The following is a 19,327-nucleotide window of genomic DNA, read 5'->3' as shown; positions in this document are numbered from 1 at the left end:
AGAACAAAGAAAAGGGAGCGGCTTTTTTTTTTTTCTTTGGTGAGTGCTTTTTGGAAGTCTTAAAGGGACAGGGACCCTAATACTAGGGAAACAGGGAAGCAAGACCGGTGAGCGGGTGCCTGAGACCGGCACCTGAGGACAAAGAAAATTGTGCATTTTGATTTTTTTTTAAAATTATTTATTTAATTTTTTTTCCTTCTTTTGTTGTTGCTGTTGTTGTTTTAGTTTAAAGAGTGCTTTTTGGAAGTCTTAAAGGGGCAGGGCAGGACACTTAGTCCAGATGCAGGGAATCTGGGGATCTCTGGGCACTCTAACCCCCTGGGCAGCAGGGAGCACAGAGGCCCCTTAAGGAGATAAATAGCCTCCCAGCCGCTCCCCCTCCAACGGGGCTCCACCATTTTGGAGCAGCAGCGGGAGCCAGGCCATGCCCATGGCAACAGCAGAGATAAACTCCATAGCAACCAGGCAGGAAGCAGAAGCCCTGTCTGCGCACAGCTGCCCAGCACAAACCACTAGAGGTCGCTTTTCTCCCAGGAGAGGAAGGCCACAAACCAACAAGAAGGGAAGCTCTTCCAGCGGTCACTCGTACCAGCTCTGCAAACTATCTCTATCACCATGAAAAGGCAAAACTACAGGCAGACAAAGATCACAGAGACAACACCTGAGAAGGAGACAGACCTAACCAGTCTTCCTGAAAAAGAATTCAAAATAAAAATCATGAACATGCTGACGGAGATGCAGAGAAAAATGCAAGGGCAATGGGATGAGATGCAGAGAAAAATGCAAGAGCAATGGGATAAAGTCCGGAGGGAAACCACAGATGTCAGGAAGGAGATCACAGAAGTGAAACAAACCCTGGAAGGATTTATAAGCAGAATGGATAAGATGCAAGAGGCCATTGAAGGAATAGAAGCCAGAGAGCAGGAACTATAGAAGCTGATATAGAGATAAAAGGATCTCCAGGAACGAAACAATACTAAGAGAACTATGTGACCAATCCACAAGAAACAATATCCGTATTATAGGGGTACCAGAAGAAGAAGAGAGACGAAAAGGGATAGAAAGTCTCTCTGAAGAAATAATTGCTGAAAACTTCCCCAAACTGGGGGAGGAAATAATCGAACAGACCACGGAAATACACAGAACCCCCAACAGAAAGGATCCAAGGAGGACAACACCAAGACACATAATAATTAAAATGGCAAGGATCAAGGACAAGGAAAGAGTTTTAAAGGCAGCTAGAGAGAAAAAGGTCACCTATAAAGGAAGACCCATCAGGCTAACATCAGACTTCTCGACAGAAACCCTACAGGCCAAAACAGAATGGCATGATATATTAAATGCAATGAAACAGAAGGGCCTTGAACCAAGGATACTGTATCCAGCACAACTATCATTTAAATATGATGGCGGGATTAAACAATTCCCAGACAAGCAAAAGCTGAGGGAATTTGTTTCCCACAAACCACCTCTACAGGGCATCTTACAGGGACTGCTCTAGATGGGAGCACTCCTAAAAAGAGCACAGAACAAAACACACAACATATGAAGAATGGAGGAGGAGGAATAAGAAGGGAGAGAAGAAAAGAATCTCCAGACAGTGTATATAACAGCTCAATAAGCGAGCTAAGTTAGGCAGTAAGATACTAAAGAGGCTAACCTTGAACCTTTGGTAACCATGAATCTAAAGCCTGCAATGGCAATAAGTACATATCTCTCAATAGTCACCCTAAATGTAAATGGACTGAATGTACCAATCAAAAGACACAGAGTAAGAGAATGGATAAAAAAGCAAGACCCATCTATATGCTGCTTACAAGAAACTCACCTCAAACCCAAAGATATGCACAGACTAAAAGTCAAGGGATGGAAAAACATATTTCAGGCAAACAACAGTGAGAAGAAAGCAGGGGTTGCAGTACTAATATCAGACAAAATAGACTTCAAAACAAAGAAAGTAACAAGAGATAAAGAAGGACACTACATAATGATAAAGGGCTCAGTCAAACAAGAGGATATAACCATTCTAAATATATATGCACCCAACACAGGAGCACCAGCATATGTGAAACAAATACTAACAGAACTAAAGAGGGAAATAGACTGCAATGCATTCACTTTAGGAGACTTCAACACACCACTCACCCCAAAGGATAGATCCACTGGGCAGAAAATAAGTAAGGACACACAGGCACTGAACAACACAGTAGAACAGATGGACCTAATAGACATCTATAGAACTCTACATCTAAAAGCAACAGGATATACATTCCTCTCAAGTGCACATGGAACATTCTCCAGAATAGACCACATACTAGCTCACAAAAAGAGCCTCAGTAAATTCCAAAATATTGAAATTCTACCAACCAATTTTTCAGACCACAGAGGTATAAAACTAGAAATAAATTCTATAAAGAAAATGAAAAGCCTCACAAACACATGGAGGCTTAACAACATGCTTCTAAATAATCAATGGATCAATGAAGAAATCAAAATAGAGATCAAGGAATATATAGAAACAAATGACAACAACAATACAAAGCCCCAACTTCTGTGGGACACAGCGAAAGCAGTTTTAAGAGGAAAGTATATAGCAATCCAGGCACACTTAGAGAAGGAAGAACAATCCAAAATGAATAGTCTAACATCACAATTATCGAAACTGGAAAAAGAAGAACAAATGAGGCCTAAAGTCAGCAGAAGGAGGGACATAATAAAGATCAGAGAAGAAATAAACAAAATTGAGAAGAATAAAACAATAGCACAAATCAACGAAACCAAGAGCTGCTTCTTTGAGAAAATAAACAAAATAGATAAGCCTCTAGCCAAACTTATTAAGAGAAAAAGAGAATCAACACAAATCAACAGAATCAGAAATGAGAATGGAAACATCACGACAGACTCCACAGAAATACAAAGAATTATTAAAGACTACTATGAAAACCTATATGTCAACAAGCTGGAAAACCTAGAAGAAATGGACAACTTCCTAGAAAAATACAACCTCCCAACACTGACCAAGGAAGAAACACAAAAGTTAAACAAACCAATTACGAGCAAAGAAATTGAAACGGTAATCAAAAAACTATCCAAGAACAAAACCCCGGGGCCGGGCGGATTTACCTCGGAATTTTATCAGACACACAGAGAAGACATAATACTCATTCTCCTTAAAGTGTTCCAAAAAATAGAAGAGGAGGGAATACTCCCAAACTCATTCTATGAAGCCAACATCACCCTAATACCAAAAACCAGGCAAAGACCCTACCAAAAAAGAAAATTACAGACCAATATCCCTGATGAATGTAGATGCAAAAACACTCAATAAAATATTAGCAAACAGAATTCAACAATATATCAAAAGGATCATACACCATGACCAAGTGGGATTCATCCCAGGGATGCAAGGATGGTACAACATTCGAAAATCCATCAACATCATCCACCACATCAACAAAAAGAAAGACAAAAGGAGATCACAGAAGTGAAACAAACCCTGGAAGGATTTATAAGCAGAATGGATAAGATGCAAGAGGCCATTGAAGGAATAGAAGCCAGAGAGCAGGAATGTATAGAAGCTGACATACGTGATCATCTCCATAGATGCTGAAAAAGCATTTGACAAAATTCAACATCCATTCATGATAAAAACTCTCAGCAAAATGGGAATAGAGGGCAAGTACCTCAACATAATAAAGGCCATATATGATAAACCCACAGCCAACATTATACTGAACAGCGAGAAGCTGAAAGCATTTCCTCTGAGATCGGGAACTAGACAGGGATGCCCACTCTCCCCACTGTTATTTAACATAGTACTAGAGGTCCTAGCCACGGCAATCAGACAAAACAAAGAAATACAAGGAATCCAGATTGGTAAAGAAGAAGTTAAACAGTCACTATTTGCAGATGATATGATATTGTACATAAAAAACCCTAAAGACTCCACTCCAAAACTACTAGAACTGATATCGGAATACAGCAAAGTTGCAGGATACAAAATTAACACACAGAAATCTGTAGCTTTCCTATACACTAACAATGAACCAATAGAAAGAGAAATCAGGAAAACAATTCCATTCACCATTGCATCAAAAAGAGTAAAATACCTAGGAATAAACCTAAGCAAAGAAGTGAAAGACCTATACCCTGAAAACTACAAGTCACTCTTATGAGAAATTAAAGGGGACACTAACAAATGGAAACTCATCCCATGCTCATGGCTAGGAAGAATTAATATCGTCAAAATGGCCATCCTGCCCAAAGTAATATACAGATTTGATGCAATACCTATCAAATTACCAGCAACATTCTTCAATGAACTGGAGCAAATAATTCAAAAATTCATATGGAAACACCAAATACCCCGAATAGCCAAAGCAATCCTGAAAAGGACTAATAAAGTAGGGGGGATCTCACTCCCCAACTTCAAGCTCTACTACAAAGCCATAATAATCAAGACAATTTGGTACTGGCACAAGAACAGAGCCACAGACCAGTGGAACAGATTAGAGACTCCAGAAATTAACCCAAACATATATGGTCAATTAATATTTGATAAAGGAGCCATGGACATACAATGGCAAAATGACAGTCTCTTCAACAGATGGTGCTGGCAAAACTGGATAGCTACATGTAGGAGAATGAAACTGGACCATTGTCTAACCCCATACACAAAAGTAAATTCAAAATGGATCAAAGACCTGAATGTAAGTCATGAAATCATAAAACTCTTAGAAAAAAACATAGGCAAAAACCTTTTAGACATAAACATGAGTGACCTCTTCTTGAACAATCTCCCCGGGCAAGGAAAAGAACAGCAAAAATGAACAAGTGGGACTATATTAAGCTGAAAAGCTTCTGTACAGCAAAAGACACCATCAATAGAACAAAAAGGAACCCTACAGTATGGGAGAATATATTTGTAAATGACAGATCCGATAAAGGTTTGACGTCCAAAATATATAAAGAGCTCACATGCCTCAACAAACAAAAAACAAATAATCCAATTAAAAAATGGGCAGAGGAACTGAACAGACAGTTCTCCAAAAAAGAAATTCAGATGGCCAACAGACACATGAAAAGATGCTCCACATAATTAAATTTGCTAATTTAATTATCAGAGAAATGCAAATTAAAACTACAATGAGATATCACCTCACACCAGTAAGGATAGCTGCCATCCAAAAGACAAACAACAACAAATGTTGGCGAGGCTGTGGAGAAAGGGGAACCCTCCTACACTGCTGGTGGGAATGTAAATTAGTTCAACCATTGTGGAAAGCAGTATGGAGGTTCATCAAAATGCTCAAAACAGACCTACCATTTGACCCAGGAATTCCACTCCTAGGAATTTACCCTAAGAAGGCAGCAATCAAGTTTGAGAAAGACAGATGCACCCCTATGTTTATCGCAGCACTATTTACAATAGCCAAGAATTGGAAGCAACCTAAATGTCCATCGGTAGATGAATGGATAAAGAAGATGTGGTACATATACACAATGGAATACTACTCAGCCATAAGAAGAGAGAAAATCCTACCATTTGCAGCAACATGGATGGAGCTGGAGGGTATTATGCTCAGTGAAATAAGCCAAGTGGAGAAAGAGAAATACCAAATGATTTCACTCATCTGTGGAGTATAAAAACAGGAAAAACGGAAGGAACAAAACAGGAGCGGAATTACAGAACCCAAAAATGGACTAACAGGTACCAAAGGGAAAGGGACTGGGAAGGATGGGTGGGTAGGGAGAGATAAGGGGGGGGAAGGAAGAAAGGGGGTATTAAGATTAGCATGCATGGGGGGGAGGGCAAAAGGGGAGGGCTGTACAACACAGGGAAGACAAGTAGTGATTCTACAACATTTTGCTATGCTGACTGACAGTGACTGTAAAGTGGTTTATAGGGGGGACCTGGTATAGGGGAGAGCCTAGTAAACATAATATTCTTCATGTAAGTGTAGATTAACGATAACAAAAAGAGAAAAGAACGAAAGAAAAGGGGGATTACTCCCTGATAGGATAAAACTAACTGTAAATCAACGATTAATGCATGCTTTAAATATCCTTAATTTTGATCACTTAAAGGGTGTCAGATGATCAGCTATGGAGTACACTTTTCTGATAATATTTCTTTCTCTTAAAGAAAAAAAATGAAAAAAAAAAGCAGTTCCTGTGTGGTGACCTCCAATGAGTTCTACACAATGGTTTAAAGGGCATATGAAAGTGTGGGCAAAGGGTCTGTTTGTGTTTATACAAAGGATCAAAGACTAATTTGCCTACCCAGAAAATGAACTAAGATATGATATGAAGAAGAACTTCCAACATCAGCACTCTCTGGAAGACTCATACCAGAAGATGATCATCAAAAAACCTCCACAAAGATCCAGGCAATGCTGCAGTTGTAGCTGCATCCATCCCACCATTTCCTGGACTTGCCATGGGAATGAAGAAGGAGATATCTAAGCTGTCCTGTGCATACAGTAAAACAGCAAATTTGACTGGATCTATACTGTTGGAACTCAACCAAGAATTAGGAGCAGTGCAAGTTGTAGCACTCCAAAATTTTACAACTATGGTTAAAAGGCTATCTACAGTTAAAAGAACATATGGGATGTGAACAGTTCCCAGGAATGGGTTGTTTTAATTTGTCTGATTTCTCTCAGACTGTTCAAGTACAGTTGGACAATATCCATCATATCATAGACAAATTTTCACAAATGCCTAGGGTCCCTAACTGGTTTTATTGGCTTCACTGGAGATGACTGGTAATTATAGATCTGCTTTGGTTATGTAACTGTATTCCTATTACGTTAATGTGTGTGCGCAATTTAATTAGTAGTTTAAAACCTATACATGCTTAAGTTACTCCACAAGAAGATATGTCAAAGAAATAATCAATCCTCCCATGTTTTCTTCCATCTGCTACCTCTATAGCTTTTCTTCTTCCTTCCTAATAACACCCCTTAAATAGAATTCGTGCCTCATATCGATTTTACCGAGTATCACAATTCCTCCAAGTGGTAAAGATACCTCCAGACAAATGCTGGGCATAGAAGCCACAGGGCATAAATCTGCAAAGTAAAAAGCTAACCTTTTCAAACAATATGGCTTCTCTCTCACTTACCGACTTTACATCTCCCTGTATGGCCCCAGAAGATGACTGGTTAGCCAGAGATGGGTAAGATTCCTCAAGGGAGGAACAACCTAAGACAGGCACAGTCGCAGGGGGGCCATCAGGTGAGAAATTGGGGATCAACAGTGGTGAAGCTTAGAACCTCACCCCCCCTGTTTTGAGAGAAATCTTCTGCATCCGTGGATGTTTTAATGCCCTTGTCTAGCTTGCATTAACACATAGTCTACAGGCACACACCTGATCATCTACAATTGCTCTCTTACAACACTAAACTATGTTTTCTACCTTTATCTTGCATCTACCTACCACTTCAGCATTTTATTAAAAATAAAAATAATAATAATAATAAAGGGAGAAATGTGGGATCCATATATAAATCAAGTATAAAAATAAAATGAATATTCTTATTTGACCTGATTATTTATAGTTCATAATGCGTGATCAAAACCGAAAGTTTCTGTGATGACTGCCCTTGTACTGTTCACCATCTAAGAACTTATTCACTATGTAAGAATTTGTTCACCATGTAAGAACTTGTTCATTATGCTTCAGAAGATTGGAGACTGACGAGAATTAGGCTTGAGATGGATTAATGATTGTGCATTGAGCATTGACTCCCCTATACAGAATTTTATTGTTGTCAACAACCATTTGATCAATAAATATGAGAGATGCCCTCTCAAAAAAATAAATTAAATAAATAAATAAATAAATAAATAAAAAACACAGAGATCTAGCAATATATAGAGACAAATGACAAAACTAATTCAACACCACAAAATCTGTGGGACACAGCCAAGGCTGTGCTAAGAGGAAAGTATATTGCAATACAGGCCTACCTAAGGAAAGAAGAACAATCCCATATAAGCAGTCTTAAATCACAATTAATGAAACTAGAAAAACAAGAACAAATGAGGCCCAAAGTCAGTAGAAGGAGGGATATAATAAAGATTAGGGCATAAATAAATAAAACTGAGAAGAATAGAACAATAGAAAGAATCAATGAAAGCAAGAGCTGGTTCTTTGAAAAAATAAACAAAATAGATAAACCCCAGCCAGACTTATGAAGAAAAAAAGAGAGTGTACACACTTAAACAGAAACAGAAACAAGAAAGGAAAAATCACTACGGACACCACAGATATACAAAGAATTATTAGAGAATACTATGAAAATGTATATGATAAGAAGCTGGATAACCTAGAAGAAATGGACCACTTTCTAAAAAAATACAACTTTCCAAGGCTGACCAAGGAAGAAACAGAAAATATGAACAGACCAATTACCAGCAATGAAATCAAACTCATAATCAAATAACTACCTAAGAACAAAAACCCTGTACCAAATGGCTTCACCACTGAATTTTATCAAATATTTAGTGAAGACCTAATACCCATCCTCCTTAAAGTTTTCAAAAGAGTAGAAGAGGTAATGCTTAATGCTTCCAAACTCATACCAGCATCACCCTAATATCAAACCAGCCAAAGACACCACCAGAAAATTACAGACCAATTTCCCTGATGAACATAAATGAAAAAATACTCAACAAATTATTAGCAAACCAAATTCAAAAATACATCAGAAAGAGAGTATCCATCACGATCAAGTAGAATTTAGTCCAGAGATGCAAGGATGGTACATTAGAAAATCCATCAACATCATCCACCACATCAAGAAAAAGAAGAACAAAAACCACATGATCATCTCCATAGATACTGAAAAAGCATTTGACAAAATAACATCCATTCATGATAAAAACTCCCAATCAAATGGGTATAGATAGAGGGCAAGTACCTCAACATACTAAAGGGCATATATGAAAAACCCACAGCCAACATTATACTTAACAGTGAGAAGCTGAAAGCTTTTCCTTTAAGATAGGGAACAAGACAGGCATGCCCACTTCCCCACGTTTATTCAACATAGTGTTGGACTTCCTAACCACACCAATCAGACAACACAAAGAAATAAAAGGCATCCTGATTGGTAAAGAATAAGTTAAACTGTCCCTGTTTGCAGATGACATGATATTGTACATAAAAAACCGTAAAGAATCCCTCCAAAAATACTAGATCTAGAATCTGAATTCAGCAAAGTTGCGGGACAGAAAATTAATACACAGAAATCTTCTGCATCCCTATACACTAACAATGAACTAGCAGAAAGAGAAATCAGGAAAACAATTCCATTCACAACTGCATCAAAAAGAATAAAATACCTAGGAATAAACCTACCCAAGGCAGTGAAAGACCTATACTCTGGAAACTACAAGACACTCATGAGAGAAATTAAAGAAGATATCAATAAATGGAAATACATCCCGTGCTCATGGATAGGAAGAATAAGTATTGTCAGTATGGGATTGCTGCCTAAAACAGTCTACAGATTCAATGCAATCCCTATCAATATACGAACAGCATTCTTCAGTGAACTAGAGAAAACTGTTCTAAAATTTATATGGAACCACAAGACCTCGAATAGCCAAAGCAATTCTGATAAGGAAGAATAAAGCTGAGGGGATTATGCTCACTGATTTCAATCTCTACTACAAAGCCACACTAATCAAAACAATTTGGTACTTGCACAAGAACAGACCCATAGACCATTGGAACATACTAGAGAGTCCAGATATAAACCAAGCATATATGGTCAATTAATATATGATAAAGGAGCCATGGACATACAATGGGGAAATGATAGCCTCTTCAATGGCTGGTGTTGGTAAAACTGGACAGCTACATGCAAGAGAATAAAACTGGATTATTGTCTAACCCCATACACAAAAGTAAACTCGAAATAGATCAAAGATTTGAATGTAAGTCATGGAACCATAAAACTCTTAGAAGACAACATAGGCAAAAATCTCATGAATATAAACATGAGCAACTTTTTCCTAAATGCATATTCTCAAACAAGGGAAACAAAAGCAAAAATAAACAAATGGGACTACATCGAACTAAAAAGCTTCTGTACAGCAAAGGACACCATCAGCAGAACAAAAAGGCATCCTACAGTATGGGAGAATATATTTGTGAACAACATATCCAACAAGGGGTTAACAGTCAAAATGTATAAAAATTCACATGCCTCAACAACCAAAAAGCAAATAGCCCAATTAAAAACTGGGCAGAAGAAATGAACAGAAACTTCTCCAAAGAAGAAATTCAGATGGCCAACATGAAAAGACACTGCACATCGCTAATTATCAGAGAAATGGAAATTAAAACCACAATGAGATATCACTTCATACCAGTGAGCATCAAAAAAATGAAGAACAACAAATGCTGGTGAGGATGCAGAGAAAGGGAAACCCTCCTACACTGCTGGAAAGAATGTGAACTAGTTCAACCATTGTGGAAAGCAATATGTAGGTTCCTCATAAACTAAAAATAGAAATATCATTTGACCCAGGAATTCCATTCTAATACAAGTTCTCAGATTCAAAAAGAGATATGCACCCCTGTTTACTGTAGCACTATTTACAATAGCCAAGAATTGGAAGCAACCTAAATGTCCATCGGTAGATGATTGGATAAAGAAGATGTGGTACATATACACAATGGAATATTACTCGGCCATAAGAAAGAAACAGATCCTACCATTTGCAACAGCATGAATGGAGCTCCAGGGTATTTTTCTCAGTGAAATAAGCTAGGCAGAGAAAGACAAGTACCAAATGATTTCCCTCATTTGCGGTGTATAACAACAAAGCAAAACTGAAGGAACAAAGCAGCAGCAGACTCACAAACTCCAAGAGACTAGCGGTTACCAAAGGGGAAGGATGTGAAGGACCTGTGGAGAGAGAGGGAGAAGGGTATGGAAAGGTATTATGATTAGTACTTATGGTGTGGGGGTGGGGTGTTCATGGGGAAGACAGTGTAGCACAGAAAAGACAAGTGTGACTCTGTGGCATATTTTGGCATCTTACTACACTGATGGACAGTGACTGCAATGGGGTAAGAGGGAGACTGGATAATATGGGTGAATGAAGCAACCACATTGTTTTTCATGTGAAACCTTCACAAGAGTGTATATCAATAATACCTTACTTTTAAAAAATTATAAATAAATAACATGCAGAAGAAAAAAAAAAGTTCAGCTAGAGGACCTGCTATAAATCACACAGTTATTTGTGAGAGAGTGATGGGGGCGCTTGAACACCGCTTATACTCTATGTGGAGGTTGGGGACGGACTTGGACGGGAAATTTCACACGAGACTCATCTTACGTGAACAAGAACACTGAAACACGGATTTGAAAGCCGACTTTTATCCACAGTGGCGCCACATTCCCGAGTGGCAAAGTATGCAGGGAAACCTTCCATGCCCAAACCCGCCCGTCACGGTGCTTGGGAGCGCCTGTGCACAAGGCCTCTGTCAGACGGATGTGAGCTCTGCGGGCCTGACCCCGCCCCCTGTGACGCCCTCCCCGCCACAGCCCCGCCCTGGCTGCCCTCGCGCTAGTGCACATGCTCTGAACCCCACCCCTTGCGTCACAGAATGTCTCCCAGGCAACCCCTGACGCGCTGGTGAGTAGCTGGACACTGAGTGCGCGGAGTGGAGCTCAGAGCTTGGAACTGCGGAGAGGAGAGCAGTTGCTGAGCGGCTTGGTGGCCCTTGCCGGGCCAGTGGAGCGGAGACCTCTGCCAAGAGGTGCTGAACGTGCCCTTCTGACACGTTGGAGACTCTCTTGACTATGGATGTTGAAGATAAACCATATTTTTCTAGTGTAGAGGAGGAAACTGCTTTCTGGAAGGGACTTTCCTTCAAGTATAAACAAAGCTTCCAGGAAACTCGGGATGAGCTACTTGAATTCCAGGAAACAAGCAGAGAATTAGAAGCAGAGTTGGAGGCACAGTTACTGGCTGAACAAATTAAGAGAGATTTGCAAGCTGATATCCAACTGGCTGAACAAAGTGAGAGAGACTTGCAAGCTGATATCCAACTGGCTGAACAAAGTGAGAGAGACTTGCAAGCTGATAACCAAAGGCTGAAATATGAAGTGGAGGCATTAAAGGAGAAGCTAGAACATCAGTACGCACAAAGCTACAAGCAGGTCACAGCATTAGAGGATGATTTAAATCAGACTCGGGCCATTAAGGAGCAGTTCCAGAAGTACGTGAGAGAGCTGGAGCAAACCAATGATGACCTGGAGCGTGCACAAAGGGCAGCAGTAGTTTCCCTGGAAGAGTCTGAACAAAGGATAAATCAGACCCTTGAAAGAAATGCATATTTAGAAAGGGAACTTGGTGAAATGGAATCTTCATTGGTCTCTGTGCAGAACTTAAAGGATGAAGTAAGAGATCTAAAACAACAACTAGCAGCTCAGAAAAGACAAGAAGTAACCAGAAAGCAAACTCCAGACTGTGAAAAGACGGATTCTGCTGTGCAAGTGTCATTTTCTTTGCCAGCCACTCCTGTTGCCAAAGGAATGGAAAACAGTTTTCCTTCACCAAAAGCTATACCAAACCGTTTTGGTATCAGCCCAATACCTCCTCCTGCCAGGACATCAGCACTAAACATGGTGAGGGATCTCTTATGGAAAGTAGGGGCATTCATATCAAAATCAACAGCTTGCAGGAATTTTGCGGAGTTCGAAGCATCACGAAAATCCTGTATTCCAGGGAATGATAACTGGGTTGATAATCGGCTACGGCGCAAAGCTCTGTCAATCAGGGCATTCGCCTTTGTTTAATAAAGGGGCAGTGAACGACTTTGACCAGCGGCTCCTCCTCCTGGACTGGGCCCCTTGCACCCGTTGTTGGCCCCAGATGTGCTGCCTCTCAGTGTGTGAACACACCCGCCTCCAGGTGGGTGCTCCTGCCCTCTCAACAATCCATAGAGAAGGGGTCAGTTCTGTAAAGCTGCTTATCACACCATATAGCATTTCATCTTTCTGTGCCTTGTTACTTTTTTCTTTTCCTCCGTCATCAATTGTCTGGGCTTACACCACCCAAATAAAGGTGATTTATCTAAACTCTTGATCTAAGACTCAGGGTCTACTTTCTAAAGAACCTAGGCCAAGACAACTGAAAAGTCCCTTTCCCAATGCCTAAAGTGTATTCAGAACTTACTACCCATTTTCTCTTCTATGAGATCATATATACTGTTATTTACCTTTTTATTCTGTGAAATTTATTGTTTCCACATTAAAAGATTTTTTGAGGGGAAAGAAAAACAAAAAAAGAAAAGAAATCCTCCTATTTGCAACAACATGGATGGACCTAGCAAAACAGCAGTAGACTCATAGACACTGAGAAGTAACTAGTGGTTACCAAGGACTGGGGTGGATGAAGGGCACAATGATTCCCAATTACAATATAAGTTGGACACAGGGATGGTAGTACAGCATGGAGAATATAGTCAATGATTCTATAACATCTTTCTACATTGATAGATAATAACCGCACTAGAGGGGGTGAGGGTATAATGACACGGGTAACTGTTGAACCACTGTGCTGTATATCTGAAACCAACATAAGACTGTGTATCAACAAACACTTCAATAAAAAGAAAAAATACACTGGGTTCTTATTGACTAGAATATTTTCTAAAAATTACATCAATGACTAATTACTCTGAAGTTCTTTTTTTACATTTGCAAAGTATATACTTAAAATTCTTGGTTATACATTTTTTTATCACTTAAGGAGGAATGCTTCAAACACTAAAAATGTAAATAGTACATCTAACCTTAATAGCCATTACCTATGTCCTGAGGACACTGACTTTTCTATTATGGTAGTCCTTAAAGAATTCTACTGAAATATTACATATTTTTCAGAAGAGGAAAAACAGTAATTTTTTTTCTAGAATCTGTAAGATTTTCACTTTCCAGTGTTCACAATCCTACAACTTTACTCTGAGCTAGTTAGTGAACTGTACAGTCCGCTGTACAGATGAACTGTCAAATCTCCTAAAATCAACCCTCCACCTGGACAATGAAGTCCACTGTCTGCACCAGGGAATATCTGTCCAGCAATTCTGTGACCCTTTCTCCTATTTTTCTCTCTCCAATGGATACCACCAGCATACGAACACACTGTTATTTTCCCAACTTGAAAACAACTAAGAAAAACTACCCTCTCTGCATGCCACCTCACATCTGTATTTCTCAGTTCTTCTCTTCTCCCACTTACTCCAATCAGGCATTCATCACTACTACTTAACCAAATTCTCTCATCAAGGGCTTCACTGACCCCTGACACTCCAGTCAGTTCTAAGTTGAGTCCTCATCCTCCTTGGGTCCTCAATGGCAATGACAGTAAATCATTCCCTTCTTTCATTAAATACTTTTTTCACTTGAGTTCCAGGACAATACACTCTCCTTCCTGGATTTACTCATACCTCCCTGTCCACTTCTCTCTTTTGCTGGTTCCACTTCCTCACCTGGATTTCATAATACTGGAGAATTCTGGGCTCAGTTCTTGAACCTCCCCATCCAAACAAGTAGACTCACCCAGTCTCATGGTTCAATTACCTACATGTGATGACTCCCAAATGCGTATCTCCAATCTCAATTCTCCACCCAATACAAAGATCCAATTGTTTACTCCAAATATCCATAGATACAAATGTCTCAAGTTTGACTGGTTCTGGCCTCCTGATCTTTCCCCCATATCTTCCTCATTTCAGTAACTGGCAACTCCATTCTTCCAACTATTCAAGCCAAAAATCTGGGAATCACCTGGATTCCTCCATTTCCTAACATGTACTCCAATCTTTCAGCAAATCCTTCTGGCTGTAGTTTCAAAATACACGTAGAGCCCAACCACGCCCCATCACCTTGGCCACTACTTGCTCCCCTAGTAGCCCTCTAATTAGCATGCCTGCTTCAGGTCTTGCCCATCACATGTATTTTCAACACAGCAGCCACAGTGACTCTTTTAACATGCATGTCAGATTATGTCACTCGTCTGCCACTATCCCTACTATGGTTCTTAATTTCAGTCAGAGCAGAGCCAGACACCTTACAATGGCCTACTTGGTCATTATCCAGGCAGGGTAAGACCCTCCTTGGTCCAGTCCCCTCCCCATTATTTTCTGACCCATAGTCTATTACCCTGCTTCACTTCCTCAGGGTCAGCTCTGCTAGTTTCCCTGCAGTAGCACAAACATGGACAGGAAGCTGCCACTCTCAGAGCCTTGTATCTGCTACCCTCCCTGTCTGGATGGCTCATGCTTCCAATATTCACATGGTTTGTTCCCCTTCATCTCTTCCGGGTCTGTGCTCAAATGTCACTTTCTCAATAAAGAGTCCCTTTCACCACTCGATTTAAAATTGCAAGGTACCCATTCCCTGCGGACTTTTTTTCCTCCACAACACTTTGCATCACCTCACACAAAAACATATACTTTATTTTCCTTCCCACTCTAGAACATAACATCCTTGAGAGCAATAAATATTTGCTTTATTCACTGTAACCTGGCCTGGAATGGAGCCAAGACAGTGACGCTCAAAAGAAAATTTTTTATAATAACTGCCAAAATAAATTTACTTCCATTTGTAAGAATGCCTGGTATTGCCATCCAGTTGTACACAGCAACAGTGTGTGATTTTGTCCAGTATTTTACAAACTTGGCTGATCATTAGACTCATCCTCAAAGGGTACAAAACTACAAAATTCTGGGTCAACTCTACTAACTCAGCATCTGGGGATAAGACCCAGAAATTCTTAGCAAGCCCCTCAAATAATTCTGATGAACTGCTAGTTTTACCTGGAATAAAACATGGACTGTATGCCAATCACTGCTCTGCCACTCTATGACGACCTTGTGTTCCGAAACCCTCTGCACCTGTTTTCGTATTCATAAAACGGGAATACCTATCTTGCAAAGTTTTGAGAATTATGTGTATAAAACACTTTCACAAAGTGTCAAGTACAGTAACATATAGAGTGTTATAGTGTTTAACAAGCTCCTATATAAAAATTGTACCCGTCAGTACAAATTATTATAATTAATTCTAAGATATTTAGAGCCTCAAGTACATAACAAGAGATTAGTAACTTTTCCAGTAAGTCCCAAAGTTAATAAACCTAAGACATGAGAGAGTAACTGCTATACACAGCTAATATGGACCCCCATAAGGTTAAACAAACAAAAAAAAATCAATCTGGCAATGTATTTTCTCCTTTCACAGATCTAATGACAAGAAAAACAAACATCTGCATGCAGTAACTCAGGAAGCTAGGTGAAAAAATAACAAAATATTTGAAACTGTATACCAGACAGATCTAAAAATGCTAATGTATTAAATGTACACTCTAAAAAATACAAAATGAGTACAAATTTAAACACAGGAGTGAAAAGTAGAAGGCTAAAATCTCAATACCATCTAAGATTAATACTTTACCTGCAGATCCTCACACAAAAAGATAGATTCTTGAAAACTAATTCGGTAAGTCTTTAAGGCTTTTAACTTTCCCTTCTCTCTACAAGCAGGACAATACCCATCGGATGGGACTTTAGCAGGATCATAACTCTAAAAGAGAAATAAAATAAATTAAAATACAGACATTCCTAGATTGTATAAAATTACAAAAAGTAACAAGAAAAAAATTACAATTTTCACCTGTAAGTATCCTAGGCAAGATATTTTAAATGTGGCAAATAAAAGAAATGCATATAGCCTTTAAATACAGCTATTAATCCAAAAAGAATATACTGTAATTTTAAATATCAAATTTTAAATGTTAAGAATAGCATCAGTCTTATTGCAAGAGAAAAAGTAATGTGAACTGTCAAGCAAAATGTCTGGTCCATATTTTCAGAGAATAGTAGTAACCCGTAAGGTCTATGTTTTATTTCTACTTTCACATATCAATAAAACACAGAGAGGTAAACATATTAAAATAATCTTTCGCCATTGCTGTAAGATTTCCGTGGAAGATACAATTTTTTATAAGTTAACTGGTCAAATTAAACCAAATTTAAGTCTCAAAAACAGGAGGAAAAAAAAAAACTGACTTTGCACTGAGGCAAAATATAAGTTCACTAACTTTTCCCAAATACCCCACCATGTGGAGTGAAGATATCCCTATATCAGTCCCTGGTCCAATCACTGGCAAACCATTTCCAATCTTCGGGGAATCCATCATTCCGAGTCATTGGCTAATTTATTGTCACTTGAAACATGTCAATATCACTAAGGATTTGTCAATGAACCCTGAAAAAAAAAAGTCAATAGACAATTAAATAAAAATCCTACTTACTTGAAAACGAGCTATTTTACAAGATGTACACATGTTAAGTAAATTTTGAGAATTATACATCCTAAGATAACATATTCTAAAATTGCAGTCTTGAAGTGAAAACAAAATACCTAAATATACTTATAAATCTAGCAAAGTTGTGGGGAGAGGGTAGACTCGCAATAGGACCAGTTTTTACAGTGGACTCATTTGTAAACAAATTCATCAAAATGTGTCATAGAGGTAACTTTTATTTAAAGCAAACTGTATTGACCAGAAGTTGAAAACATAAATTTTTTGAAGCCTATGCACAATTTGAAACAAATATATCAGCATTACACTAAGAAAGTACTTTAAAAACCCTAAATGCATTGTGCTGTTACTTGACAGGGACAAAAGAACCTCATATCATCCTACTGCTTTCAGTCACCAAGACTATGTCACCAACTGAGAATAATGCTATTTTTTAAAAGCTACCAACAAATACTATTTTACTTTACAGGGAATTATCTATACCACCACAAAAACACACCGTCACAGTACAAATTACACATGTAACAGGCCTGTTTTGAGTGCAGTCCCATTAAGTAGAATCACATTCAGTAAAAGTCGAAATTGTAAGACTGGAGCTCAGGGTAAGGAAGAAAGAATTGTTAAGAGTAGTTTAGATATGGATTTAAAATACATGGAATCAGACACAGGAGACCTTTAAGCAGAGTGAATCACCACTTAGCAGGCCTGCTGTAAAATCATTTCAAGCAAGTCTTGCCCAAGTCTAAGAATCCACGGTTCAATGACAACAAACTCCTGGGAAACTGCTACTCACAGACTCACTTTAAAAATGACTTATGATATCCTGTTCCAGCTATATATACGTTACACACCTTTCAAGTCCCAGAATAATTTCAAAAATAAAAATGCTTTTTAGAAAAATCAGTATCAGTGTATCTCAATTTTCTATTTCTGAGGAAATATACATTAAGTCAGGGTTTTCAACTACAGCACTATAGACATTTTGGGCCACTGAACTCTTTGTTGTGAGGGTTGTATTGTGTATCGCAGGATGTTTATCAGCATCACTGACCTCTACCCACTAGATGCAACTGGCACTCACCCCTCAGTCTGACAAGCAAAAATGTCTCCAGACATTGCCAAATGTCCCCTAAGAGGCAAAAATCACCCATTGAGAACCACTCAAGAAGTAAAAACAAGTTTGGTGCTTTTTCTTTTTAAGCTCCTCACAGACACCATCAATTTATTTTTGGCGGATTCTATTCATAATCTACTTACAAAAGGAATTATATAGGTAAGAGTCAAGTGTTACGGCTCCAGAGTGGCTAAAAGCATGGGCCTTACACATGCAGCTCTTGGTTCAGAAATCTGTAGAACTAGTTTGTTCTAAGAGTTATTATATTTGATGATAAGTGTAAAATGCTTAGCACCTGACCTAGTAAATTTTAGCTACTACTTATTTGGTGCTAATTTCATACTTTCCCCCATGTACAAAATATGCAGTATGTTTAGTAGCAATCTGCAGTAGTCTCAAAAGAAAAACTAGTAGGCTATGTATCTTGAATAAACTGTTTTTGATGAAAATTTCCATCTGCCTGCAGGAAACCTAGAGAACGTTCTGGCTGGTTCTCTCTCTCAATTATGAAACATGAGGTGCCTTCAAATCTGTTCTCCTGTTCCTGCCACCCAACACTTCAATGGGAAAAACAGGTTGGGTAAAAAAAATGGTAGGGTGGTGGTTGGATTCTGAATATGCAGAACCCCCTGAAAAGAAAATTCACTTAAAAAATACCAGAGGTGGGCTATTCAGGTCTTCTAAATACAATTTACTTTGTCCTATATACAAAACCTTGGGGTGAGTCTTACAACTTAATTTGTCCCTAGATGACCACCTTCATTGTTCTCCCTTTAAATACAACTGTCTCCTCTTTCCTATATTTTCCAAAATCTAGGTAGGTACCTGACCTAGAGGTACTTGAAATTTGAGTGA

General features: G+C 38.8%; 1 protein-coding gene and 1 pseudogene across 3 annotated transcripts in view; one reads left to right on the top strand and one right to left on the bottom strand.

Moving 5' to 3' along the window:
* USPL1 (ubiquitin specific peptidase like 1) overlaps nt 1-19,327 on the bottom strand; it is a 42,442-nt gene that overhangs the window by 21,870 nt on the left and 1,245 nt on the right. Inside the window, exons 2-3 of one of the 3 annotated variants that reach the window (XM_073228845.1) lie at nt 17,134-17,300; nt 16,488-16,616 (exon numbers count right to left, since the gene is read on the bottom strand). In XM_073228845.1, the coding sequence (XP_073084946.1) occupies nt 16,488-16,616; nt 17,134-17,232 (228 nt within the window). In that variant the 5' untranslated portion in view covers nt 17,233-17,300. The remainder of the gene's footprint in view (nt 1-16,487; nt 16,617-17,133; nt 17,301-19,327) is intronic. The other 2 variants (XM_073228852.1, XM_073228854.1) reach the window with 2 other exon arrangements.
* On the top strand, nt 8,561-13,060 carry LOC140847747 (nuclear distribution protein nudE-like 1 pseudogene; annotated as a pseudogene).

The sequence above is a fragment of the Manis javanica genome, chromosome 1 (assembly GCF_040802235.1).
Source record: "Manis javanica isolate MJ-LG chromosome 1, MJ_LKY, whole genome shotgun sequence".
Classification (NCBI taxonomy): Eukaryota; Metazoa; Chordata; class Mammalia; order Pholidota; family Manidae; genus Manis; species Manis javanica.
The sequence above is the reverse complement of the archived record's forward strand: the minus strand, read 5'-3'. Positions and strand labels throughout refer to the sequence as shown.